The sequence below is a fragment of the Pseudomassariella vexata genome, assembly GCF_002105095.1.
Source record: "Pseudomassariella vexata strain CBS 129021 chromosome Unknown BCR38scaffold_5, whole genome shotgun sequence".
In the NCBI taxonomy this organism is placed as follows: Eukaryota; Fungi; Ascomycota; class Sordariomycetes; order Amphisphaeriales; family Pseudomassariaceae; genus Pseudomassariella; species Pseudomassariella vexata.
The window spans coordinates 1,623,629-1,647,923 of record NW_024467960.1 but is presented as its reverse complement, the minus strand read 5'-3'; the positions used below and the strand labels follow the sequence as shown (position 1 = coordinate 1,647,923).

General features: G+C 49.5%; 9 protein-coding genes across 9 annotated transcripts; 4 read left to right on the top strand and 5 right to left on the bottom strand.

Moving 5' to 3' along the window:
* Nucleotides 1-1,063: 1,063 nt before the first annotated feature.
* BCR38DRAFT_483895 (prion-inhibition and propagation-domain-containing protein) lies at nt 1,064-2,900 on the top strand (the record flags this gene model as incomplete). Its single annotated transcript, XM_040863681.1, has 3 exons — nt 1,064-1,580; nt 1,633-1,671; nt 1,750-2,900. The coding sequence occupies 3 exons, from the start codon at nt 1,064-1,066 to the stop codon at nt 2,898-2,900; spliced, it is 1,707 nt and encodes a 568-aa protein (XP_040717213.1).
* Nucleotides 2,901-2,966: 66 nt separating this feature from the next.
* BCR38DRAFT_338930 (uncharacterized protein) lies at nt 2,967-4,351 on the bottom strand (the record flags this gene model as incomplete). The annotated part of the gene is made up of 2 exons (XM_040855659.1): nt 2,967-4,219; nt 4,285-4,351. The coding sequence occupies 2 exons, from the start codon at nt 4,349-4,351 to the stop codon at nt 2,967-2,969; spliced, it is 1,320 nt and encodes a 439-aa protein (XP_040717212.1).
* Nucleotides 4,352-5,074: 723 nt separating this feature from the next.
* On the bottom strand, nt 5,075-7,938 carry BCR38DRAFT_483893 (uncharacterized protein; the record flags this gene model as incomplete). The annotated part of the gene is made up of 2 exons (XM_040863680.1): nt 5,075-7,507; nt 7,714-7,938. The coding sequence occupies 2 exons, from the start codon at nt 7,936-7,938 to the stop codon at nt 5,075-5,077; spliced, it is 2,658 nt and encodes an 885-aa protein (XP_040717211.1).
* BCR38DRAFT_339720 (uncharacterized protein) lies at nt 7,935-8,221 on the bottom strand (the record flags this gene model as incomplete). Its single annotated transcript, XM_040855722.1, has 2 exons — nt 7,935-8,061; nt 8,112-8,221. The coding sequence occupies 2 exons, from the start codon at nt 8,219-8,221 to the stop codon at nt 7,935-7,937; spliced, it is 237 nt and encodes a 78-aa protein (XP_040717210.1).
* Nucleotides 8,222-9,504: 1,283 nt separating this feature from the next.
* BCR38DRAFT_483892 (uncharacterized protein) lies at nt 9,505-10,259 on the top strand (the record flags this gene model as incomplete). The annotated part of the gene is made up of 2 exons (XM_040863679.1): nt 9,505-9,796; nt 9,859-10,259. The coding sequence occupies 2 exons, from the start codon at nt 9,505-9,507 to the stop codon at nt 10,257-10,259; spliced, it is 693 nt and encodes a 230-aa protein (XP_040717209.1).
* An 8,109-nt stretch (nt 10,260-18,368) lies between these two features.
* BCR38DRAFT_523065 (hydrophobic surface binding protein A-domain-containing protein) lies at nt 18,369-19,334 on the top strand (the record flags this gene model as incomplete). The annotated part of the gene is made up of 3 exons (XM_040865252.1): nt 18,369-18,616; nt 18,676-18,853; nt 18,906-19,334. 3 exons carry the CDS (start codon nt 18,369-18,371, stop codon nt 19,266-19,268), a joined length of 789 nt encoding a protein of 262 aa, XP_040717208.1. The 3' UTR covers nt 19,269-19,334.
* Nucleotides 19,335-19,398: 64 nt separating this feature from the next.
* Nucleotides 19,399-20,795, bottom strand: BCR38DRAFT_523064 (uncharacterized protein). Its single transcript, XM_040865251.1, has 3 exons — nt 20,688-20,795; nt 19,611-20,634; nt 19,399-19,546 (listed from the first exon to the last, which is right to left on the bottom strand). Exons 1-3 carry the CDS (start codon nt 20,708-20,710, stop codon nt 19,523-19,525), a joined length of 1,071 nt encoding a protein of 356 aa, XP_040717207.1. The 5' UTR covers nt 20,711-20,795; the 3' UTR covers nt 19,399-19,522.
* A 338-nt stretch (nt 20,796-21,133) lies between these two features.
* BCR38DRAFT_408202 (uncharacterized protein) lies at nt 21,134-21,704 on the top strand (the record flags this gene model as incomplete). Its single annotated transcript, XM_040858242.1, has 3 exons — nt 21,134-21,262; nt 21,299-21,450; nt 21,509-21,704. The coding sequence occupies 3 exons, from the start codon at nt 21,134-21,136 to the stop codon at nt 21,702-21,704; spliced, it is 477 nt and encodes a 158-aa protein (XP_040717206.1).
* Nucleotides 21,705-22,046: 342 nt separating this feature from the next.
* BCR38DRAFT_429673 (RNA polymerase II transcription factor SIII subunit A-domain-containing protein) lies at nt 22,047-24,136 on the bottom strand. The gene is made up of 2 exons (XM_040859980.1): nt 23,820-24,136; nt 22,047-23,595 (listed from the first exon to the last, which is right to left on the bottom strand). The coding sequence occupies exons 1-2, from the start codon at nt 23,875-23,877 to the stop codon at nt 22,478-22,480; spliced, it is 1,176 nt and encodes a 391-aa protein (XP_040717205.1). The 5' UTR covers nt 23,878-24,136; the 3' UTR covers nt 22,047-22,477.
* Nucleotides 24,137-24,295: the final 159 nt, after the last annotated feature.

Genomic DNA, 24,295 nt, shown 5'->3' with positions numbered 1-24,295 from the left:
AAGTCTGCCAGAAGCACAGCCTATCATTTCCGACAGTGCTCCTTCCTCCACTCGACTTATACCAAGTTAACAGCCCTGAATACCATGTGGCCCACTCAACTGTAAAGTCCTTCCTCGTTTTTTATTATCCATCGACTAGCAGAGTCGACCAAGGACAAGCTTCTTGATGCCTCCAGCGTTCAGGGTTTCGCGCGCCTGATTCTCAAGTGTAATAGTGTCGACGATATCGTACTTACCAAGGCCACGCCCGAGGATGGCTTTAGTTCGTCATTTTTTCCCGTGCTCTTCTTGTGACCGAGCCAGAGCAAGAGCTCAGGCTTGAGGTTGTCCTCCAAGTCATTGAGAAATTTGGAGGCCACACTTGCGTTGAACTCGTGCGCTTTATTTTTCGGAACTATAGTCGGGTTGACAACCTGTGAAAACAAGATAGACTTGAAGCTGCTGATGACAAGAATTTTATCGCCATTACATCATATTTAGCATCATGTGACTGCGTACGACATTAGTTTTGTTCGCCACAGCTGACGTTCTCACCGACAGTCTAGTCATGAATTGATAGCCACGTTCATATTGAACGTCGATATAATCGACGTCCAAAGCCGTGGTATTCGTATTTAAGAACAGTTAGTACTCTGTTTGAGTAGTAACATCAAATTATTATTCGTAGCTAAGACACTTATACCAATTTAATCAAAGTAGACTCCTGTCAGAGGCTCAGGGGCGCACTCGCGGGTAGCGTCAGCTGCACTAGTTTCTTGGCTACATCCACAAGTGCTTACTTAAGTATACCTGCCACCTACCAAAGCAACCTTAGAATTGCCTGTAAAGTGGTGGACGGCGAAGCGCATACCGAATTGCAACTATGTGGGCCAAACCGGCATAGCACCGCCACTTCGTATTATGGTCCCGAAAATGCAGTGAAAAAGCAGGATTTCTCATCTTGATCCACAGCGAAATGGTCTTCTTAAAGGTCGCGGAATTTAACGACTCGATTAGCATACCCAATAATCTGCCTTTATCGAGGTATTTATGACGGGGACTATAGTGCGCTAACAACCACTCCATGGCCGAAGCCCTCGGCACCGCCCTAGCCGTAGTCGGCGTTTTAGGTCAGCTCTTCGACGGCTGCGTAAAAGCCTACGGACACTTCACAACGGCGACGCAATTCGACGCCGACTCGCAAAAGGTGTCGTGCAAGATCAAGATCGAGGAGACAAGGCTCGTGGTATGGGGGCGGGAATGGGGCGTTGCGGAGGGGAAGCTAGAGGCGCATCTCAGCCAGGCGGAGAAGCAGGGTGGTGGCATGGTCGCCGGGGGAATGAGGACGCTGGCGTTGCAGATTCTGACGGAGTTGCATCGGACGATTACGGACGTGGGGAGATTGAGGCAGCGGTATGGACTTGTTGAGGGGGCTGATCATGAGCAAGCAGTGGTTGGGGCAAAGGGTGGAAAGGGGAACGATGGGAGGGGCTTAGCGAAAAAAGAGGCCCTGGCATGGAAGCCGGGTGAGAATGGGACAGGAGGGAATGACAGGAGTTGGACGCACACACTGGCCGTAAGAGCGAAATGGGTGGTTGCCGGTAAGTTGCTCTTCTATTGGCTTGAGCAGAACGAATTGCTAATTGTGCCAAGACAAGGACAAATTCGACGCCCTTTTAAAAGACTTAAAAGGTATATCCATCCGTGGGACCACCCCCCCTCCCCCCCTATCTATACTTTACCATGTCATCTACTAACACTCACCCTCAGATTACAACGACGGCCTAGAACAACTCTTCCCCGCCTCCCGCCTCCCTGGCCTCCAACGAGCCTGGGTGTACGAACTCCTGCAAGCCGCCCACCGGGACGTGGAACAACTCAATCTCCTAGAGCATGCCTCCAACGAAGTGTACCCCAGGCTCAACGCCTCCGCCAACCTGAAGCAGTTGCGGATCAATCTCGACAACAAACCCCAGGCGTTATTCAAACCCACGTTCGCCTTTCGGGTCCCGAAGTCCATGTTGAAGGTTTCCGGTAAAAATGACCCCAAAAGGAACAAGGGGTACCATGAGAAGTCGGGGACGGTGCTCATAGAGTGGGTCGAGTACGACAAGTTGAACCTCGACGAGAAATTCGTGCATATGCGCCGGCTGGACGATCTAGCCCGGATGATGCACTCGGCCACGGACCGACACCCGGATTTACACACTATAGACTGCCTGGGGTATACGGACGATGCAGAGAGTAGCAGATATGGTCTCATATACAAGGCGCCCAAAGCATCGTACTCGACCTTGCATACGCTCATTTCTAGTGGCGAACTCAAGACGCCCGATCTCAATGAGCGGATCAAACTGGCACAAACCCTGGCAGTGGCTTTGTGGTCGCTGCATTCGCTAGATTGGCTCCACAAGTCCCTGTGCTCGAACAATATCCTCTTCTTCCCGCCTGCGGTATCGACCTCCGCCACGCACGCCACCGCAGCTGCGGCGCTGGTACCTGACATCTCGGCGCCGTACCTAGTGGGCTTCGACGCATCGCGGCCCGAGTTGGATACGGAGATGTCGGTCGCCTCCAAGAATCCATCCATTCTCGACCTGCACCGTCATCCCAAATCCCTGAGTGGGCTTTCGCGAAGGCCGTATTGCAAAAGCTACGACATCTACAGCCTGGGATTAGTGTTGTTGGAAATTGGGCTGTGGAAGGTTCTGCAGACCTATTATAAGCCGCACTACTCAGCGGAGCGTTGGCGGGACAAGGTCGTTTTGCCGGTGCTGGTACCTGGGCTTGGTAGTAAGACAGGTCGCTTTTACCGTGGGGTGGTGGAGCGCTGCTTGAATGTGGGAGATGATATATCGAACGAAGAGGCGGACCAAGTGATGGAGTCGGTCGTTGGCATTTTAGAAAGCATAAACGTATAACTAGGTTTGTTTGCTTAAACCTGGTATTTGCGACCGTCAAAAACGCAGCTGGAAAACTCCCAATCTTCAAGGAATGACCAGGTTGTCAATCGCTGTTCTCGCAATGGCAATGATTCTCTGGCACGTCGGCGTCTCGCCCGTTTTGTGCAACTTAAGTGTGCAGTTCGGCTCCTGCCAAGCGCCAGACAGAATCATTGCGTCAAGAAGCGCATGCCGGGCCTTAGATCTGTTCTCCATTTGGATGACAATGTCTTTGAGTCCCAGATGGAAAGGATCCGGCGTTGAGGCGGAACCTGTCAAAGAGCCGCTAGCATCGCAGCTCGACATTCCATACACATCGATGCGAAGTAGGCTACGCACAGTGCGCCGCCATAGTGTTGGTTCCATCAGGCGGTGGTTTAAAATGCCACTTACTGCACATGGGCCGTTGTTGAAAGCGCCCCACATGCCGCCGTAGCCATCGAGCTTGAAGGGAATCTCGCGACGGTCGGCCTGGGCGCTGACTGTTTCCTTGTCGACTAAGGTAAGGATGCGCTCGTAAGCGTGAGCGATACTAGGGATCAAAGTGGCTAGTAACATCAAGTTTTGGAAGTTTTGCATGGCTGCGGCCGTAATATGAAAAGTTGGGGTAGCCGGTCCTGCAGCGAGAGCGCATGCGGGGCAGTTGACAACTTCGTATGCTGTCTTAGCCGCCAGGCGGGCTTGCCGGACGCCTTCTGTCACATCGGACGACAGCTTCTGCATCAAGTCGATGGCGAGGTACAGGCTTGCGGTGCAAGCACACTTTTGGTTGGTTGAGTCTGGAGATCCAGCGGTCTCGGCCGAACTAGACGATCCGGCCGACGACAGATTCGGGAGGGCATCTGGGGTTGTGGCGACGGTGAATAATGCCGGATCGAGGTTGGTCGACGAGAAAGCAGGGGCGTGGTCCACAGCGCCATTATCAAAGTTCAGTGCTTCAAAGTCGTTACCCGTGTACCCAAACTGCCAGTCGACCTTCCCAGCCTGCGTATCGTCCGACCCGCTGCCCATTGGCATCGGTTGATCAAGTCTGAGGTCATGATCAAGACCAAGTTCGCCTCCAGCGACAAAGCTGAGGAAAGCCATGCCAGGATCTGGCGTGTCGGGAGGTATGTTGATCATGGGGGTCTTGTTGGCCAACTCCGCGGATGCAGCTGCATCGTTATCGTTGGATTCCTCTCGTGGACGTTTCCGTGGCCGCCCCATCTGCTTCTGGGGCGAGTAGTGGCATGCAATGCCCTCGCGCTTGCATCTCGCACATCCATCGGACTCTTTGGTGCAGGCCAGCTTTCGGGAACCTATGCCAATCGTCGCGTCAGTCAAGGAACGGAACCGCGACCGGTGGATACCCGTCGGCACTTACGGCATTCATCACAGGCACGGTGTTTCGGCGCCACTCCGTTCTGCTCCGTAGGGTTAGACGGCGACATGGCAACGTGTTGTTTTTTTTCCCCCGAAAAATGGTTCAAGGTGACGGTTTACGATGGGTTCCACGGACCGTAACATATCAAAGCCACAGTCGAGTAGCCTCGAAGGATCCGTCCATTTAGGCAATCTTGCCTGCAGGATTCGTAAGCACATTCTTTTTAGGTCTGGGTCAATGCCCATTTTATTGACCTGGACTCTAAACCCTATTAGGCAAATTCTCCTGTCACGTCACGTCTTGCTAGCACCTCTTTAACCTGTGTAACCTGGTGCAATAAAACTGAAGATGATTGGGGTGTGGGAGAAAGCCGTCAGAGAACATGGTTTCTCTATGGAGCTTGAGCAAGTATAGTATGCATCTTAAACCTGCTGGACAAGGGTACTAGGGGAGCGCCAAGACGTTCACCCATGTAAGATTGGCGAGGTTTATTTATGAACCCTCTCCTAGTCATGCCCTGTCTACCGCCGTCGATACTACAAGTTATTCCAGTTTAGAGGCACTTATTAGGTAAGCCTGAACATTATTGTAAAAACATGCAATTGAAAGCGATTTACACAGTTTATACAGGTAATTGGTCAGCCTTTATCCAGTAGTACGAACTACTTGTGTGGATGTGACGTGGCCCCTTTTCCCTCGTCGCATCCCCGTCGGGCTTTGCCACCGTTCGACGGCTCAGCCAGCTGCACAAGATACCACTTGCAGCTTAATTCGGCCAGGCTATCACTATTCATGTCTTCAATCGAAGAGCTCGTCTCCTTGCATTCGCATTTGGACTTCTAGCCCTTCTCTCCGCGCGACGTTGTCTCGCACGTTGATCTGAGGGGTCCAGTTTAACCTCATCAATAGATTTCAGGTCAGCCAGAAACCGTCGTATTCTCAAGCCTGTCCTTTGCCGTATAATCGCATCACACGTCTCGTCTGCTGCTGCACGAGCTGCAATTTGAAGACCCTTGAGAACGTCTTTATCGTTGATATCCCCGTCATCATAATCGAAGAAAACATCTAGATCACTCAACGCTACTTCCAAAGGCATCGGGGGCTTGCCTGAGACCGATCCAGTTCTGCGTGGATCTTTCATCGGTATTACGGGAGCTTGACGCATGGGTTGAGGCACGACTGGTCTGCTGTCCTTTACTGGAGATTCAGCTGAGATCTTAGCAGGAGCTGTGGGTCTCGCCCCGGTATACATTGCTAACCCCTGCTGAGCCTTACGAACACCTGTGGGCTTACTTTTTGGTCCTAGGAACGCGAAGACAGAATTTTCTAGACCAGAGTCGAGTTGCTTTGTCTGCGGCCGTTGCTCCTGGTGCCTTTGTCCATTGCTTGCTTCCGTCATCGAGGCAGCATGGGCCACTGGCTCTTTGCAAATTGCGTCCCTGCCTGCCTCCACTTCCTCCTTATTCGTGTCTTGAGAAACACGATTCAATGCCAGCTCCAGAGATGATGTATTGCTGACAGAAGACTTCCGCGTGTCAGGAAGTTCAGATATGGAATGAGCCGCTGCTTTCGGGGGCTCTTGTGGCAGGCGTGGCAAGGGTTTTGCCTCCACATCTGATATTTCATAAACTGGAGAGCCATGTCCGCCCTGTGCCTGTCCAATATGGCCCGGAGATATCTGTTCGATAACGGGCTGTTCGATATGGCGCTGCAGGTTCTCTTTGATTTGTGGCTGTTGAACATGGCGTCGAACAAAACCTTCATCCTCTTCGATTGTCCCCGGAAAAGGGAGTGAAGCCCGCCCCAACTCCCTCTCACTGCGAAATGAAGGGTTGCGAGGCTCTTGAACAAGACGCGCATCGTTCGCAGCTCTCGCGACTGCGCTGGTTTTCCTCGACGGGTGCACATGTCGCGCATTGCATTCCCTGCGATTGATGACATGTGGTTTGCTACCGGGAAATTTTCCGTCTCTTGCCATATCATTATGCTCATGGTGAACGGCAAAGATGTTGGAACGTCCTACACTGGGGATCCTCGAGATTCTTGTGGGAGAGGCGTCCTTGTGGGACGTATTGATTTCGACCTTTGGACCAGTACGCTGTGGAGACTCATTCGGCTGCGCTGGGGACCTTTTTCTCAACCATGGCAAGCATTTATTTCGTTCGGACCTCTGCTTGTTCGGTAGCAGTTCCTCGATTAACATAAGGGATAGCCCGTTTTGGGGATTCAACTCGATGTAGGACCACGAGCTGGAGGAAGTTGACAAGTCGGAAGTGTTATCCTGCCTGTCTGGGTTGATATCGAACTGCTCCTGAGTACGTGGAGGTTTGGGTGTTCTGGGCTTACGTCGTGAACGTGGTTGTCTTGGCCGATGCGGAGATCTTTGTGCTTGCTCCTCGGACGTAACAGCTAATCCTGCAGCTTGGAACTCCTTCAAGTAGGGTAACAACGGCTTGACCGTATGTATCGATACTTTCGAATCCGACTCTGTCGGTGTGATGACTGGAAACTTCCCTGTCGCACCATCCGCGTGCGCGTATTTTTCTAGCTGCCTAGTGAAGCGTTTTAGTGTCCTCCGCTGGCTCGACGTCCGAGAAGGAACATCTGACGGGTGAAGCGCCTCCTGAACAACTTGTTCGGGTATAGTCAAGGATGACAACCGGCGCTGCTGAGCAAGCGTTCTGCTGATTGCGTCCCAAGCAGCCGGATCTGACACGCCATACCTCTTCTTGGCATCCCGGCCATGAATCCTCGACACATGCCTCCTGCGCTCACGATCATGCGACTCTAAGGTAACCTGTGTGCGCACTTGATTCAGAGAGGACGTTGCCTGGCTGCTACGCCTACGAACAGGCGTATGCTCTTTATTGGTGTGCCTGCCTTCATTCGCATCGCTTGGCCTGGTCTTTGAGGGCGAACCCTTGGTTGATGGCAGAGTACCCCAGTATGGGTGTTCAGGAAACCCGGACACTCGCATCAACGAGTACCGGGTGTCCTCTTGGTTTGGTTCGCCCCGTATTCTCGGTTCTCTCGCCGGCACACGTCGACTGACACGAACACCACGCTTCGAGCGGCTGATCTGGCGCTGCTCCTGCCGGACTTTGTTGACCGATTCAGATAGTGGGATCCGGAATACATCTATCGCAGCTTGGTGCGCGAGGTTCTCATTGGGGTCTGGTGATGGCGGAAATTCAATTGTTGGCCGTCGATGTGGGCTTCCTTTCTAAGGTAGGTTGATAGGCATCTTCTGTTTTCCAAAAAGCAAGGTCCAAGAAAGCCAAAAGAAAGAAAACTGATGTTGCAAGTTGTATTCTAAACGCGGCTTAGAACAAATATGTTTGATGTAGTTTTCAAGCTAGACGACCAGGCGTCGCGTCCCAACGGCGGTGGTCGAAGTAAAGGTATCATGGTGGTCTGGGTTGCGCTTACTCGCCCACGAGGTCGCAAGGGCTTCCAAACGGCATGATATAGATGCGGCTGCACCTTCCTCCCAAACTCGAAGGTGCTGACCAGTGGCGACCAGTGGGAAAAGATGTTGACAGTCGCTGATGATGACATGTAGAACCTCACGGGCCCACCATAAGGCCGTCTGGCCCATTCATCCCAATTGATACATCTCCGCAAATTGGGCGGACACTTGAGCAACCCCGTCATCTGTGGATGTCTTTGATGCCTGGTGCAGAATAGACCTCCAATTGCCGACGTCCTTTGCGCAACAGGAACTCTACTGCGGCAAAATCTTTTTTGTCAATATTGATGCTCTTTTCGAACTCAATCCTAGCAATTGATTCAGTACAAGTGACGTTGGATTCAACCCCGAAACATACCTTGCGAAAGACTCAAAGTGCGGTCGTGTTGCCTCTGGCTTCTTACGGCTTTCACGGAGGCAACCTCGGTATAGAGCCAGAACTTCCTTCTGAAGACCCGACAACCGCATTCTGACAATATCTTTGGCTGAACTACAGTGGACACAGTTAGGTGTGGCAGTTTAATAGGGAAAATGGATCCCTTGGACAAAAAGTGAATCCAATTGCCTGGAAATGTCTGCTCAGATTCAAAGCGTCATTGCTCATGTCATCAACATTTCTGCGAGTTGGAGCATTGCCAGAGCCCTGGCAGCTGGCAGCTATTAGTTCCGGCCAACAACAGCCGGCGTGGAATTTCTAGTGGATCCACCGAACTTCTCATTAGTCCAGGTTTATGTCGCTGCTCGCAGGTTCATACGTAGGTTCGCTCGGCAACAGAAGCCAACCTCAACTTGTATTATCCCCTTCCCCCGCCCCCATCTGCCTCAGCAGTCGTAACTTTGACAACTTCCGCCGATGGCTGACAACACCATGAGAAACGGATTATTACCGAAGTGTTCAAGCGTTGAAGTGAACGTGACTCGCACCCTACTGCAATGATCCCTGCTCTTGCCAAGATAACATGCTCCAGTCCTGGGTACAGCATATGACTAGGTCAACTCGAGGTTATCCACCCCCAAGCTCTCCAGTTCGACATGGGCGATGGCGTGCTCAATGAAGCAGTTATATAGTATCTGATCATTCCCACCTTGGAAGGATTAATTTTCATAATTATCTACTCGAACTGACAGCAGTGCTTCTATGACCGATTTACCACCGCTTCAAGGCATTCCCTAGGGTCCAGATCGCCAACTTCTGGCTTTTCTTCGCCTGGGGTACACTAGCGCCTTCTCCTACCACGATGAAAAAGGCTCTTGATTTCGCATCCGAGAGGTACCACTCAACCGTGACTCTGCCGGCCTATATCTGCACGCCGCGCACTTATGAGAGATTCAGGAACGAATCTCCTCTTGGTCCCGGGGACCCACAGTCGACTTGTCGGTCAAGCAAAGGCGTTCCTACCCTAGCATCATGGATTTAATCGGCGAACTCCACCATCTTCGGGGATGATGGCTCGACGACACCGGCATGTCAGTCCTTTGAAAACTGCTCAAGACGAGGAGAGGCTGGTGTGCTGGGTTTGTATACGGTCCAGGGGACGTAGTACTGGTGGAAATACTGGTTCGCCAGTTTGAAACGGACAGGAAAGGCCGGCTCGGTGACATGGAAATGTGCAAGCAGTCGCCGGGTCTGAAGGACATCCAAATCTCCTGGGGTATATATTGGCCTCCTCGCCATCACTTTGTAGCTACGGCTAACCAAATCACCTTGAATCAGACAGTCTTTTTCACAATCCCTCACAGCACACATCACAATGTTCCCACAGATTTTCTCTGTTGCTCTCGCGGCCTCCTTGCTTTCTCCCGTGGTGCTAGCTACACTTCCATTTGGGCATTATGGTGGCGAAGGCACGGTGCTCTTCCTCAACGGCTTTCACTTTGTCTCCGGTCATAGCGACTGGGAGATCTCGGCCAACCATCACTGCGTCATCTTGTCCGAAGACATGCTCCAATGTGCTGTCTACAACACGGCCACCACTCCGGCTCGCTTGGCCGGCATTGAATATATCATCACCACGAAAGCATTCGAAACCCTGGACTTCGAAGGTAGACTTCAACCTGTGCTGATTTATCGTCATGAGAATACAGTAGCTGACCATCGAACTCAGAACGACAACTCTGGCATAGCCACGTATATGAGATCACCAGCGGCTACCTGATCGAGCCCAATCTACCAGCTTCCGTCGATCATACGATCATGGGAGATGTGTTGATCGGGACCTACGGAAAAACCTTCCACACTTGGCGGTACGACCAACAGAACTCTTCGATTCCTATGGGTGTTCCTGAGTTAGTCATGGGCTACACTGGGGACGATCAGATCACGCCAGACTTCGTCACGAAGCGTGATGAGCTCTTTGGCGTCAACACGACTGAAATCAGGGAGTCGCGAGCAGACATCCAGGTGCCTCCGGTACTGGAGGGGGCAGACAGCTGGAAATATGGATTTGTTCTTTCTTTGGGACTTGTCAACGAGACTACGTCTACGGATTTCCCATTGGTCAAGTAGGCTGTGAGGGGCCCTGGTCACGGTGAAGCCTTGTAAATCTATACATCAATGACTAGAACCAATTCTACTCCAGCCCAAGTGTATTGATTCATGCATGTCCCATCACATCTGTCACAGGTTCTTCTAGAACGGACAATACGAGGGTGGCTAAGCCTAGAGACTTGTAGGAATGCATGTGGGCATGAACCATCAGCTTGTTGTCAATGGTTTGTTGTCGGCGCAGCGTTGACTTTATGCAGGAGAGAGAGTTACCAGAACACGGGGAACTCTCAACCAATAGAAGACATGACTCTTGCAGCCGTAAAGTAGGGGTCGGAATGAAGTTTGGATGGAGGGTGAAGTTTAACTACAACTGTCAGCGGTGCGACTTACCGATGTAGTCCAATCCCATTCAAAACGCCTGGGGTCACTTGACCCCACTCAGGAACGTGACGCGTCAAACTCAATTCCTCACCCAACTACTACTTTCCAATTTTTATTACGTCAACATGGAGAACACCCCAAGAAAAGAGCTTACACGCATTTTTATCGCATATCACCAGAGAGGCCACAAGCACCCAACTATAGTACGCGCTACTATAGCGGCCTAGCGTATCAGTACCCAACGAATTAGGCTATTTCTCTACTGGAACACTGTGAGAGCCGCATTTAACTCCCGAAATGTCAAAGTGTGAGCGTAGGGTCAAATATTATGTTACGCTGTACCGTAAGGAAGGAGGGGAGAGGTTGATGCGAGTGCATATGGGATGTGAATTGTTGTATTGGGACAGGTTGGTCATGTGGATCCAGTGTGGCCCTAAGGCCCCACAATTAGCTAAAATAAAGCCAACGCTGTTACTGCGTCATATGGCTGGAAGACTTGTGATGCGTGCACCTAGGGGGGAGGATGCTATAATGCAGCAGTGCGCAACGTTATAGTATCTAATTGAATGGGATTCACCTAACCAGTGGGTCCCCCTACCTTTTCGTATCAACTTGGATTCGTGACTTAGGTCCAGTGCGGTAGATCGACCAGGATACACAGTTATGTCAGTTGTTCTGGCCTGGCAGAGCTATTTGCAGCTCTTAACTGCTATCTAGCTGTCTCATCTATAGCTACAGGGTAACCCCATGGGGTCACGTATCAGAGGTCCTGTAGGATCATCGAACTGTGTAGAGGTGCGTGTGCAAGGGCCCTATGGTCGGCGTACTCAATATCCGGTGGGCCTCTCCCGGCGCGGATGGGAGCCGTGGCATAGAATCTCAAGTACTCGGAGTCCCTACGGCGAATATAGTTAATCCTAAGGGCCGTAGGCTAGCGGACTACTAATCACCACTTGTAAAAGGGCAGAGAGGCATGGTTAACTAAGGAACGTATAAGTCACACCAGGGGATTAGATGTAGCGACTTCTAAGCTAGCGTCTACTAAATTATTGAGGCATCTTTAATAACGAATACACGGTCTCGAATAACAGTGGATTACTAACATCGAGTCTAAATAACTACTGTATACAGCACCCTGTGGCTTTATTATCGCGTCACAAGGGAGGACCAAGCCCCTAGGCCAATAGACAAAAATATCTAGAGTGCCAGTGGATCACTAACATTCAGTCCCACTAACTGCTATATACAGTATTCTGTCGCTATGCAATCGCTAGCACTGTGGAACATAAGGTCTTATACACAGACTCTAGAGAATGACCTAATTCTACTCTATATCTCGGAAATAATGTAAGAAGAGAATATTATCTCTACTATCGCGAAGGAGTAACGTGAATGTACACCGAGCTGGCCATGACACCGAGCTGGCCACTTTCATGCGCCAACGCGACCGGCCAACTTAATGTTTGATTTTCTCAACAACCAATTATGGCAAAGTCATACAACGAAGCAGACTTAATACTAGCCCTTCAAGCTCTCAAAAATGACCAAAAACTTAGTCTCCGACAAGCGGCAAAAACGTACCAAGTCCCCGAAGCACCCTCCAAACGCGTAAAAACGGCGTACCTTTCCGACGCGATATTTTGCCCAATTCACGAACTATGACAGAATTAGAAGAGGAGGTCATTATCAAGCATATACTGGACTTAGATGCACGAGTGTTTCCGCCCCGGATTGCTGATGTGGAAGCAATGGCAAACCCGACCGTGGGTATCAAAGACGCCACAGAACCCGATAGAGGCTCATGCACAGTCTACTTTTTTGAAAAAGCGCATCTCCGAGCATCAGAATAGCTCTCCGACGAATATTTTCTCAGCTGTCGACCAGTTTGCGAAGGGAGCAAAAATGATAATGCACGAGCTCGCCCTCATACGGGCCGAGTGCGCTGATCTTCGAGAGGCAAATAAGATGCTAAGCCGGCGCCGGAGGACTAAAAAAATGCAATTACGGGAAGGAGAATCACTTATTTTCCAAGAAGTACAGGACCTACGGGACTCTAGGGAGTTGGCGACGCAGATACAGCAAGAAGAGCGCCGAAATGGTGGTCGCGCAAAGCGTGTTGAAACGCGCCCGAGACGCTGTGGTATTTGCAACGGGACTGGGCATAATGCGCGAACTTGTAAGATCGCATTGCCATCTTCTGGAGAGGAAGATTCAGAGTAGTTTCAATTGATTTACGGCGTTGTGGTTTTACTATCGTAAAATTTCTATGCGAGGTTATGTAAGGGTGGCCAGCTCGGTGTACATTCACGTTAGCTTAAAAGCTAAAGTATCTGAACTATCGACCAGCCCGCTTATAGTCCGGACTAGTTACTGATTAAGTATGTCTAGCGCTATATAAGATCTATATATCTATAAAACACACTAATCTATATAATATTGAGGATAGCGAGATTAATAAAGAAACGATGAAGGACTAGATCCCGGGAGGCGTAGTAGGTAATAGATTAGGCCCTTATAAACCGGCTGATCGATTTAGTGCCCGACTGCGTACGTGAACTACGTAGAGTTCGATTATCTACACCTTGAGTAATCATCAGGTCTGCTACTTTCCCCCTAAGCGCAACTAGGATGACCAAGCCATCCCGTTTACTCCTGCAGAATCGTTGGGACGAGCCGCACATTAAAGCCAAATAGGCCTGGTTACTCAAACATGCTCCGTTGTGAAATTGGTAAATTCATCCGTAGTGATGAAGGGGCCTATCGGTATGGCCATTGCCTTTTTTGCAGACTAGCCAACCCCAGAATAACATCATTTAAGAGAACAAACATCCCGGCGTTCGAATCCAGAACATCGTTCCCTCATCCGCCTCAACATAGAGTTGATACATCGACACGGGATGAAGTATCCTTGACCCCAACTTGAGAACAAAACCATGAGAGACTGATGGAGACGGTGTAGCACTCATATTAACACTCAAGTTCTGAGTGGGTTTGAAATGAAGATCGTGAAGGTCATTTCGTAGTCTACGACTTCCTAACATCGATTTACGAAATGAAAATATCTAAGACGGTAGGATTCCAAGCGTCGTCCCATATTGGCCAATTGTGCCATAGCTCTAAGTTTTCTTCTTCAAGTATGGGCAATCCGACCCAAGAAACCTACATGGTTTGGAGTGAGTAACAGCTGTCTGAAATGCTTCCTTTTGAGGAAAGTCTGCCATTCTTTGACGACTGTGGTATACAGAGCGTGGCGGTCGTGTGACGATTCAAAGCAGGGCCTCTCTTTGCAGGAACATCTAATACTATTTTCCGGATCCCCAAAGGTAGGTTGTGCTACTTTGCTATATTGAACATCGCAAATGGCACCCCTCAACTTGGGTGTTTTGGACGATGAAGACCAGGGTTTCCAATCGAAAAGTAATGCACGCATCAAAGGGGGTGAAACTGGCAAATCCTCTTAATGTTATATTTGACGAATTTTGAGTTTTTCATCTTTATTATTGTATCAAAGTTTACTTTTCTCGGTACTAGAAAGAACGTCCCATTTCACATAAGACTTTGACAGAGTACGTACAGGTAATTCTGTCTTGATACCCATGGTCATACTTTTATTATTCTTGAACTTTGAGTCTTAACATATACATTTGGTCGGTCTTAGTGGTGGATGGGGGGTTTCTTTTTACGCGTCTCTGTGGTTTACAGTTTGAGATAATTTTGTGTGCTGTCACGACTTGCAACTGTAATGACACAGATTATAGCTAGTTTGATCTGAAAAGCTTGTTATGTCATGCTCACTCCTTCGCTTTCTCTTATTCTTCTTCGGATGCTTGATACTGCTTTTGCGACTTAGACCAGCTGATGTCTGCATTTACTTTATAAATAAGTAGAAACAACTCTAGAAATTTGGTGCAAGTCCCTGTCTTGCCCAAGGGAGACAGCTTCAAACAGCGGTTTTCTTCGCACTTAATGTTATTTTCGACATGGTCATTGTATCACATACATGGCCGAATCATCCGTTTCTTCTTCCAGGATTGTAGCAGAGCTCTTAGCTCCTCCTTTTGCTTCAACGGCAACCATCCTAAACAGGAAGGAGGCCCCAAGTTACGTTTCATCATCATCCTCGACATTCAGATGAGACTTCAGATGTAGAAAGAGTTTCGTGGCTTTCCGTCCCCCTCATCATCCCCCGACGAATACACAGAAAAATTAGTAGATTCGTCTGAAGGGATCTCAACGTCTGTGGTATTCCTCTTATATCTGCTATCTTTTAACAGCTCCATTTTTATGTAGGAAGAAATTGCAGCTGGAGCTGGACGATTAGGAAATAAAGCGTCTGTAAGTGAGTATTTGTTTTGTAGATACTCGAGTTGGTTGCGAAATACTATGCCCGAACCACATAGTAACGTGTAAAAAGATACTTGTGAAACTAGGAAACTGTCTAACTCACGATGCTTTGGTGTATTGTGCCAACTGAACACCATGGTGCACAACCGCCGCACTCCCTACCATGGTAAGAAAAGCTCTGTTCTGTTTTGACCCCTCGCAACCAACAACTAGCAGCCGCAGTCTTTCCCAAGCAACCAAATCTCATCACTTCGACACCAACCTCCACATTATTAGACGATAGTCGAGGATACACCGGAGCATGTATCGCGACCCTCGAGGTTGTACTACAAGAGCGTCTCCCCGGAAACTACGCAGAAGATAGCTCTTTCGTGGGCAATGCAGACCAGGGTGTTGAACTCGTGATCAAGTCCGTCCCAAGTAAATCCGTGCGCGACCTTCCCTCGGATATCCTTAACCTCTATTCGTCCCAATATGGATATCCCTCATGAAAAAACACTGTCCAGGTTTCCCCTCTTCGATATAATACACATTCGCTAACAAACTTACCCCCATCCACAATGTGAGCGAGTGCTCTTTCGTTTTATGACCTGTGTGGTATTATACAAAACAAGGCAGAAACTACATGCAACATCTCTCTGCGAATCATCAACGGAAGTTCTAGCATTTTGACGGCGCCAGTGCAAGCCCTTCACGCTGGCAATGTAAAAGCCAGTCTAGTACAGGGGTTTGCGATAGACCGACAGGCGTTCATCGAAGTAGTGCCGTGTATAAAGCTCGAGGAGGTAACCATAGGCCCTGAACTGCCTTTCGCTATCGACTACTGGGCTGTCGAACAGTTGCCTACATTTGACGAAGCCGGTGAACAGCATAGTAGATTCGATGAGCTCGCAGTGCCGGGTCATTTCTCTCGGGGTTTGGATGTATTCGAGCTCCCAACACATTCTAGCGAGCAGACGTTATCATGTTCGAAGATCATCTGTTCGTCGGTAAAGATGAGGCAACGTCAAAGATTAAAGGCTTTTTGGAGGTTCTGGCTCTTAGTTCCCAACGTGCCATTCTTATGATGTCGTACCAAAGAACTTGGATATATATTTTGGGCACGAGTGTCTGGGAGTTATAATTGATCAACCTTGTCACTGGTGTTTTGACGGCCAAACTGAAGCGGCATTTGTGGAACGCACCTTGTGGTAGTTGAAGTTGTCTTCCACCAGTGCAAAACTAGACGTCGTCGGGATACAGAACCATGTTCGCACACGAAACAATTTCATAGTACGATCGTACGACAAAGTTAAGGAGTGCCACTCGCGGGGGAGAAACACGACATCCTTGCCCCCTTTTTCCCTTTTGGATCAGCGAGCTCTCCAACAAACTTCCAATCGTGACGATTTCGGACAGCGGTCGGTGTCTCGACAATTGGAGATGGCCTGACATAGAGGGCATACCGAGTTCAAGGTTGACATTCAGCTTTATTCACCTCTTGTCGTTTCTCTGTCATGTTTTTGCTGTTGGATGCTCGGATGGAGTTCATAAGTCGAGTGTGCGCTTCTTCAGCGATGTTCTCAAGCCTCGTGCAGTTGTCGCAAAGGCTCTGAGCTCGATGTTTGTGAAGCCCACGCTTTCTCTACAGCCAATACCGCTCATTTTGAGGTCGGTCCTCCTAACCACTGTTTAGTCCAAGCTCTCTACTCAGCGAACTCCTCGAGTATAGTTGTGTTTGATGAGGATGACATAAGGAGTGGAGAAAGGCGTGGTGGAGGGATTTGAACACAGTAAGATGGACAATCGCAGATGAAGGATTCATATTGACTGCATGAATGTGGTAGAATACCATGGGCCCTTCCCGTCAGCCCAGCCACAATACCATAACTGTGTATGCCTTCACTGTATCTTTGCTTGACGATCGAGCTGACTGGACAGGCTGATCTGGACGCTTATCACCCTGGTTGGGCGGGAGAACGTTGCATAGATACAGTAGCTACTGAATGCGTTTGGAACTGTCGCGCTGCTATGTGTTGAAGGGCGTCATCATACTTTGGAGACTCCGGATATATTATTGGAGGGGGTGTATGTGAATATCTACCGGTCCCACACTCCAATAATTCATTGAGCTCAACCATCCGTCATTTTTGAAGTTGCATACGGTCATACGGGTCCCTTGTCCAACCATAAGGGCATGAGAGTTTCACTTCCAAGACAGCCGAACACGACTTATTTCTTGGGTCTCGTCTGTATCCCGTACCGAGACCGAGGTGTCTCTCTGACAAATCTTGAAATTACCAAGATGAAAGTTCTGAATCCGATCTGAAATACAAGCAGCAGTCAATGTTTCCAAGACTTTGGCCCAGTTGAAAGGGCTATGAGCTGTCAGATGCTGACTGCATCTGAATTTCGACCGAGGTAGAGACATCGGTGAACATGCCCATGAACATTTCAGTAGCTGGGTCACCTCGCGTTGTGATCCAGGACAGTGGAGGTAGACGATTGATATTGAGGTTGACAGAGGAGCGGGACTGAAATTAGGTTTATGTCTACCGGTACGTTCGGCTGTTTATTGATATCCTTCTGCGAAAGTTCTGCGAACACAGCGCATTTCGTAAATATGAATTGCGTTTGTTGAAGCCGATCACAACAATCTTGCCAGAATACAGCTCCGCGATCATGACGTTAGTAGCAATAGCACCGAGGAAGGTATTGAGCAAACTGCTTCATGCCGTCCGAGGAAGAACCCTGCACACACACTTCCAACCTATTCCCCAACCACCTCCAAGGTTGCGATTGGCTCGTCCAAAGCCTCGACGTCGAGATAGAGTTTTACCCCATGGGGTCATCCCCATGGGGTAGACGCCAAGCTCATCTTTAGAACCACGCGACTTATTCCAATATGTAATGCAGGGCCGAGTCAATCAATTATTTGACGAGTGCAACTCCCGAGGCCTACAGTTGATTCGACTGAGCTTCAACACATAAACCCATACCCCTACTACCCCTACACTACAGTCCAACACGTGGACCCAACATGACCCAACCTTGGCAACACTCTGGGTGCCGTGAGATCAAGCCAGCGCTTCGCTTTCGTCATCTGAGTGACCCTCCCAAAGATAGATCTCGGTCTCAAGATTCCAACGTTGATGTGATGATGGATTCAGTATTATTATACACCTATTTCCCCACCGCCATCTACCACAATGTTATCCTTTTCCCCCCATCACAATCCTTTCAGATAAACAGCTCTGAAGCATACGAAAATTGTTTGGCACCAGCGTTGGCTGTCACTATCTTTGTTTTCCAACTCATAAAAAGATGCATAACGTAATATTATACCTGTCAGCTGTGGCCGGTCTATGGGGCCAAGCTCCTGTCCAAGCCGCGCCAGTCGAGGCACTTGTGTCACGACAAAACATGTCTCCTTCTCCCGCCCCCCTCTCTAGCGCTCCATCTGGCAACATCGCATCCCTGACGGCAGCTATCAACAAGATTGGGAAGTCCCTGGACTCAACTCGAGAGGTCGTTGAATCCTTCAAAGGTGGTTCTATCAAGGGCATCGTAGGCCTGCTCAAGATCAACTCCGGCGTCCTCGATCTCCAGGACAGCATAGATCAGACGACAGAAATTGCCCAACAGACACCCACGCTGAACGCAGCCGAGTCGTCAGTTGCCCCCTATTGATTTCATTCTTTCAAATCCGTTCAGCTAACGGTAATCACAGCGTCACCATTGGTCAACAATTTCTCACAGTACAGCCCCAGATTAGCGCGCTGCTGACGATTCTTGATGACAAGCGTCCCGAGTTTGACAAGGCGGGATTCAAAATCCTCGACGTCACCAGTCTCATCCGGGATGATTTAAAGATTCAAGAGCAAGGAGCCACGGATTTAGGCGGCGCGGTGAGTTTTCCGCACATTGCGTTCCAATTACATCGCTAATTGGCCATGATAGCTCATCAAAGCCCTGGACCCCACGTTCCAACCGATTGCTGGTCAAATCGTTACCCAGATTGAGGGGAATTTCACCACCACCATTAGAGCCTACCAAGGGCGTGGTGGCAAAATCAAGATCCCGTCTAAGGCTGTGCCTAAGCTCTCTGAACTTCTCGACGACGTGGCGGGGGTGCTGGGCATTGGCGGCGGTAGAAAAGGGGACAAAGCCGTCAATGATGCGACTGAGGACCCCAATGGACCTGCAATGTCGGAGGTCATGATTCCAGATACTAACCTCAGCGCTCTTGCGGAGGATGAGAATGATCTGAGTGGTATCCCGCTTCCCGTGCTGGCGATCTTGAGGAGGTATGATATTATTTGAGCGGAAGCGAACCGGATCCCGCTTAGCATTCTTGTTTCGCTTCACTCTCGCGATATCCGTCGCCATACGGTCTTCTTCTTGTATATAAGTTTTGTGTAACAGTTTTTATGTTGGCACCTTATGAACATACTAATGCATGACATTTAACTGGCGAACAGATCGTTTTGGTTGCATGTGTACGCCACGATAGGCCATTAGCACTGAAATTTGTTTATTCGGGTATCTTAGTTCTAATAGTCTCTAAGCTGACCAAATCAAACCGGCTTAACCATGAAAATCTGGCAAGAGGTTAGTATTTACTATTGGGAAGTTCAAAGTTTGGGTACAAGGGAGGCGACTAACCTGGTTTAAGGCCGCCATATCGGCCATCGCAAGTCTCTTGGAAGCTATATTACGCGAACGAGCGTAATGTCGGGCTGACATGGGCTGCGGAGTCGACGCTCCGCTTGCTTGAGGCGTGGTAACCACTAATTGCGTTATCGAAGATTCGGTTTCTGCTGTTTTCTCCAAGTCCACATGCTTCTTCTTCTGCTTTTTCTTATCCTTCTTGGCTCTTTTCTCTTCGCCTTCAAGGTCGACTTTACCGTAGTCTTCGGGGCTCTCGCGTTTCGCCTTTGTACTCTTCTTGCTTTTTGATCCAGGTTCAACCATTGCTTCATCATTGGCCTCTGACTTCTTGTGTTTCTTGTCCTTGCTCTTCTTTGTCTTCTTAAGACCGTCCGAGGCTGACTCGCTTGTTGTACCCTCAGAATCCGGGTTACCCTTCGACCGCTTCTTCTTCTTCTTCTCCCGTTTCTCGTCCGACGCATCGAAACCATCTGCCTCCTCAGCGCGCCGTTTCTTGGACTTCTTCTCTTTCTTAGGCTCTGCTGTTGTATCGTCCCCAGTGGCTGGTGCAGCCGTGTCAGCAGATATTGACTCTGGAACCTTGTCTGCAGGATTCTTCTTCATCAGGTCGGTGAGCTTATCCCCCACCAACAATCCACCTGGGACAAAACGCATGGGTCCGAATTTCCGATTCATGTAGAGGTTCGTCTTGAATTCAGACCGTACTTGTCTCTCCTTTTGAATAGTCTCGTCTGACTTGCCATTGAGACGCCCGAGCAGATCCTTGAAACCATCCAAACCAGTGCACTCGGCGTTCTGCTTCTGGAGGACCTTGGCCCCAAGACCTAGATTATCATCTTTGAGCAGGATTTTAATGGGTGCTGCGCTCGCAGCAGTGTGGTGATCTGCATGCGACGCATTCTGCACACCCAGATATTGACCTGGCTCCCAGCCGTGTGCTCGAAGGATTTTCTGGCCAAACGTCGTCGTGTCGCGAGTCCATTTTGTATTGTTTGGGTCTTGTTGAAGTTTGCGACGGCTTTGCAGTTGAAGTCAGTGATTTATTCCATCAATACGTGTAGGGAGAGTTACATTTTCTGTCCTGCGAGACCCATCGTGTGCAGTCCAGTCTTCCCTGGACGAAGTCGATAATCAAATGGACAAGGAAAGATGGAACAACATCACAATGCAGCTGCAGCTGCATTGGAGTTTTTGGTGGGGCATGCGATTACCAGTCCAATTTTTGGATGATAAGAATCCCTGTCGATTGATGATAACGGAGCGGTAGGACTTTCATCCGCCCTTTCCCGTTTTGATTGACCGTTGGACATTGTCGTAGGTGATTGGTCTTCTCAAATTACGGGGACATCCATGCTGACTGCCAACTTACATCCAGGGCACTCCGCTGGCCGCTGCTTTCAATCCAATTCCAAGTCATTGACGCAAATTGTCACCAGCATCAAGTGGCTCTCAAACCGAGAGTATCCCATTTCCCAATTTCAATTTCCTTTCAGTCAAAACCATTCCATATCTCCACCATGGTCCTACCTCGCAAGCATCGCGAGAAAGCACCAACGCCCGTGAGAGACACTGATGTCGAGTCGAATGTTGATGCAGGCACACCTCCAGGCGTGCAACCAGGCGTGGCGCGGATCGTACAGAATCTAGTAAGGTCGTGAACTTCAAGGCTGTATTTCCTATAGGTCATGGAACTAATACGAGTCCACTGCTTCCAGAAGAGACTGCGAACAAAGCGTGGTGAAGTCCAACAAGGAATTGATGGAGACTACACCAAAAGCATGAATTCTCTGAAGGCACGCATCACAAAGCATTATCAGATCGAGACTCAGAAGCGGTATGTTTATCCTTCCAGTAATTAGTGGGTAGGTATTGAGTTTTTTTTCACCTGTCAGATCGAAACTCTTGAGTAAGCAGTTGGAACGACTCTCCCAGGCGATCGAGAAGAAGCAAGCTTGCGAAGATGCAATCATCAAGCTCATGACCCAACTTTCCACAGATGGAGCACACATCGCGACACTGATGAACGCAGTTCACACCGGGCGGAAGCAGTCCACTCTTGCCGCTGCTGCTGAGTTTAACAAAAAGTGATCCCCCACTGCCATACTGGCATCAACAATAGGCTACTGAACGGAAATTGGACGAATCAAAGAGTCCAAGTCAATCCACTGGAACAAATATATTGTTATCACGGCATTATCACTCGGCCCCCTTTGGCCCTGGGCACACCTCATACGATATGGAGTAGGTATATCTCATAGTCGCTTATCGCTTAAGTGGTTTCTTTTCGTTGCCACGAGACTCTGCACCTCAATGGATATAATAGTGTCTCGATCAGTTACTTTTCGCCGAAGTAATTATAATGTTATATCACACTCTGCAGGCAATATCTACCTAGGTAGTCTCTTACATGGGACAAGCTTTGGGAAGAGACGCAGATGCAGTAAGAAATTCGGATGTTCTCATTAAGTAGTAACAACAAGTATCAGCAGCAAAACCCATACAATCCAAGTCAGTCGAATGACACGCCGTACCATGCAATCTTGGCGACTATCCTCGCAATGCCAAACCATGCTACATGCACCTAACAAATAAGAAACGGGTATATGTCTCACATGATCCCTAAAAATGTAATATTCCATACTCAGATCGCTGAACCACCTGCCCTGTCGCTTCTATGTCCCAAGTCCTCTTACCCTAACATGCCAAAAGCAAAACCATAAGAACTCCATGTGCGTTCTTTGTTATTCATCCCAATGATTATGATATCAATCAATACCCGAGCTACAGTAAAACCTGAACCGTCCCTCCATGTACTCCATCTCCATCAATGGCGTGCCTATCTGTGCCGACAATGCTTACGATCAGCGTCGTTGAACCTTCTTGGGCTGGTGAAACATGGATACAGCCTTGCGTTTCTGCGGCATTGGTGGACTGGAGGCACTCCCCAACGGTGGCGACGATGCCGGCTTAGGCTGTTCTGACGGGCGACCCACCGCTCTCTGAACGGAAGACGCTGACCGGGAAGAGTTGGACAGTAGACTCGGCCGCTTATTGGACAGTAGACCTGACTTGCTGGTCGAGGACGGGCGTGATTGATACGGTTTCTTCTGGGCCGAAGATTCGTCATCGAATAGGTCCTCTAAATCATCTTCGTTGAGTCCACCGCCGCCATAATCTTGCCCAGCATCGTCGTTGTAATCGTCTTCGTCTTCCAGGTCAGAATCGGAAATGAACGTGGCCGACTTGCCAGCTTTCAATCGGAGTAACCTCGCTTCTCTCTCTTGCATTTCTTGATCCCGCACCATTTGCTCAGCGGAAGGCCGCATGGCAGGGGCGTGGATCTTGAAAGCCGGTTGATTGGTGACACGGTGTGCCTCGACCAAGCCCTTGGGTGCTTGTTTCAGTTGCCTACGATCCACGACCAAGGCGCCACCTGGTGTTGCTAGACGATTCCGATTGTGTATCTCCTTTGCCTCGCGCTTAACCTTGCGCATGATACTCTTCGCATTGGTCACCTTGGTGCGAGTTCCGGATGTAAACCGCAGCTCTCCCGTGTCGTTGCTCCCACCTCTCCTGCCAATAGCGACTTTCTTCATGCCGCCTACCGATCGATCCCTCGGTGGCGGCGGCAGCCTCTTCCTGTCAAATGTGATGACCTCGGCCGTACTGTCCTCCTTTTTCTTCTTCAGGCCCGCAAAGGCATTTCTCAATTTCTCCTGTGCTTCCTCTTTCTGGCTGCGGTCAAACTTTTCGTACTTGAAGTAGACACGGTTCCAAGATGCTGGGTTCTTGGGCGCGTACTGGTATTCGTTGTGGAGGCGGCCGAAGTCGCGCTCGATGAGGCGCAGCCAGCACTCGGCATCGTCAAGGGCGAGGTGGGGAGATGTTTGCTCGAGCTCAAGAAGGTGCTGTGCCGTGTCTATTCGCAGGAGAACATGGCGTATGAGGTGATACGGCGTAGAGCCTATATCCGTGATTTCTGCCAGCGCGTTAGGAACTTTCATTATGTGTTGAGGCATTGTGTTGCCGGGAAGATTTGGCTATACGCATGTGTCGGGCTCGTGGGGGTTGGGGAAAAGAGAACAGTTATCAATGGTGCAGTGAACAAACAAGGAACACAAAGGTATTGAGGAGTAGTGTAGTGGTTCGGGTGAAGACAGAGTGATGCAGTAAGAGGCAGGGAACAAATAGGAGGGCGGGTACCTTTGATATTCTTGATACACACAACGGTGCACAATTCCACCAGAGATTTCCTCGGCATCTTCAGAGTAAGTCTGCGTCGCGGTAAACTGAATTCCCTCTGTTGTCGCAACTGCGAGCTGTGATGTGGGTGACGTTGAGATGTGATCAGCTGGTCGAGATGCCGAGGCTGATATTTTGCATGGGTGGTAACCCAAAGTTGGGAGAGAAGATAAGTTTAGATAATAAAAGAATGATACAGTCGAGACATGGGGGTAATCGATTGGCTATTATTTGAAACGAGGAATGGACTTTGTGCGTTTCTGCGCTCTTTGTTCAACACATAATGGAAGTCAATAAGGACCGACCACGTCGTCTCTACAAGGCTGACGGCTCCGAGCTAGTGGGGTTAGCGCGCTTGATCATCCCTGCTTTGTGAAGCTGGAGAGATCCGTCACATCTCACTGGATGGGCACCATTTATGGCCCCGGAGATATCGA

What these genes read in the sequence shown, in the direction of transcription:
- BCR38DRAFT_523064 (XM_040865251.1), bottom strand. Translation starts at nt 20,710, where the DNA reads ATGGGTCTCGCAGGACAGAAAAT. An exon ending in GGTCTCGCAGGACAGAAAAT is followed by an intron (nt 20,635 to 20,687) that starts GTAACTCTCCCT and finishes TCAACTGCAAAG; the next exon opens with CCGTCGCAAACTTCAACAAG. An exon ending in ATATGGCGGCCTTAAACCAG is followed by an intron (nt 19,547 to 19,610) that starts GTTAGTCGCCTC and finishes ACCTCTTGCCAG; the next exon opens with ATTTTCATGGTTAAGCCGGT.
- BCR38DRAFT_429673 (XM_040859980.1), bottom strand. Translation starts at nt 23,877, where the DNA reads ATGCCGAGGAAATCTCTGGTGGAATTGTGCACCGTTGTGTGTATCAAG. An exon ending in GTGTATCAAGAATATCAAAG is followed by an intron (nt 23,596 to 23,819) that starts GTACCCGCCCTC and finishes ACGCGCTGGCAG; the next exon opens with AAATCACGGATATAGGCTCT.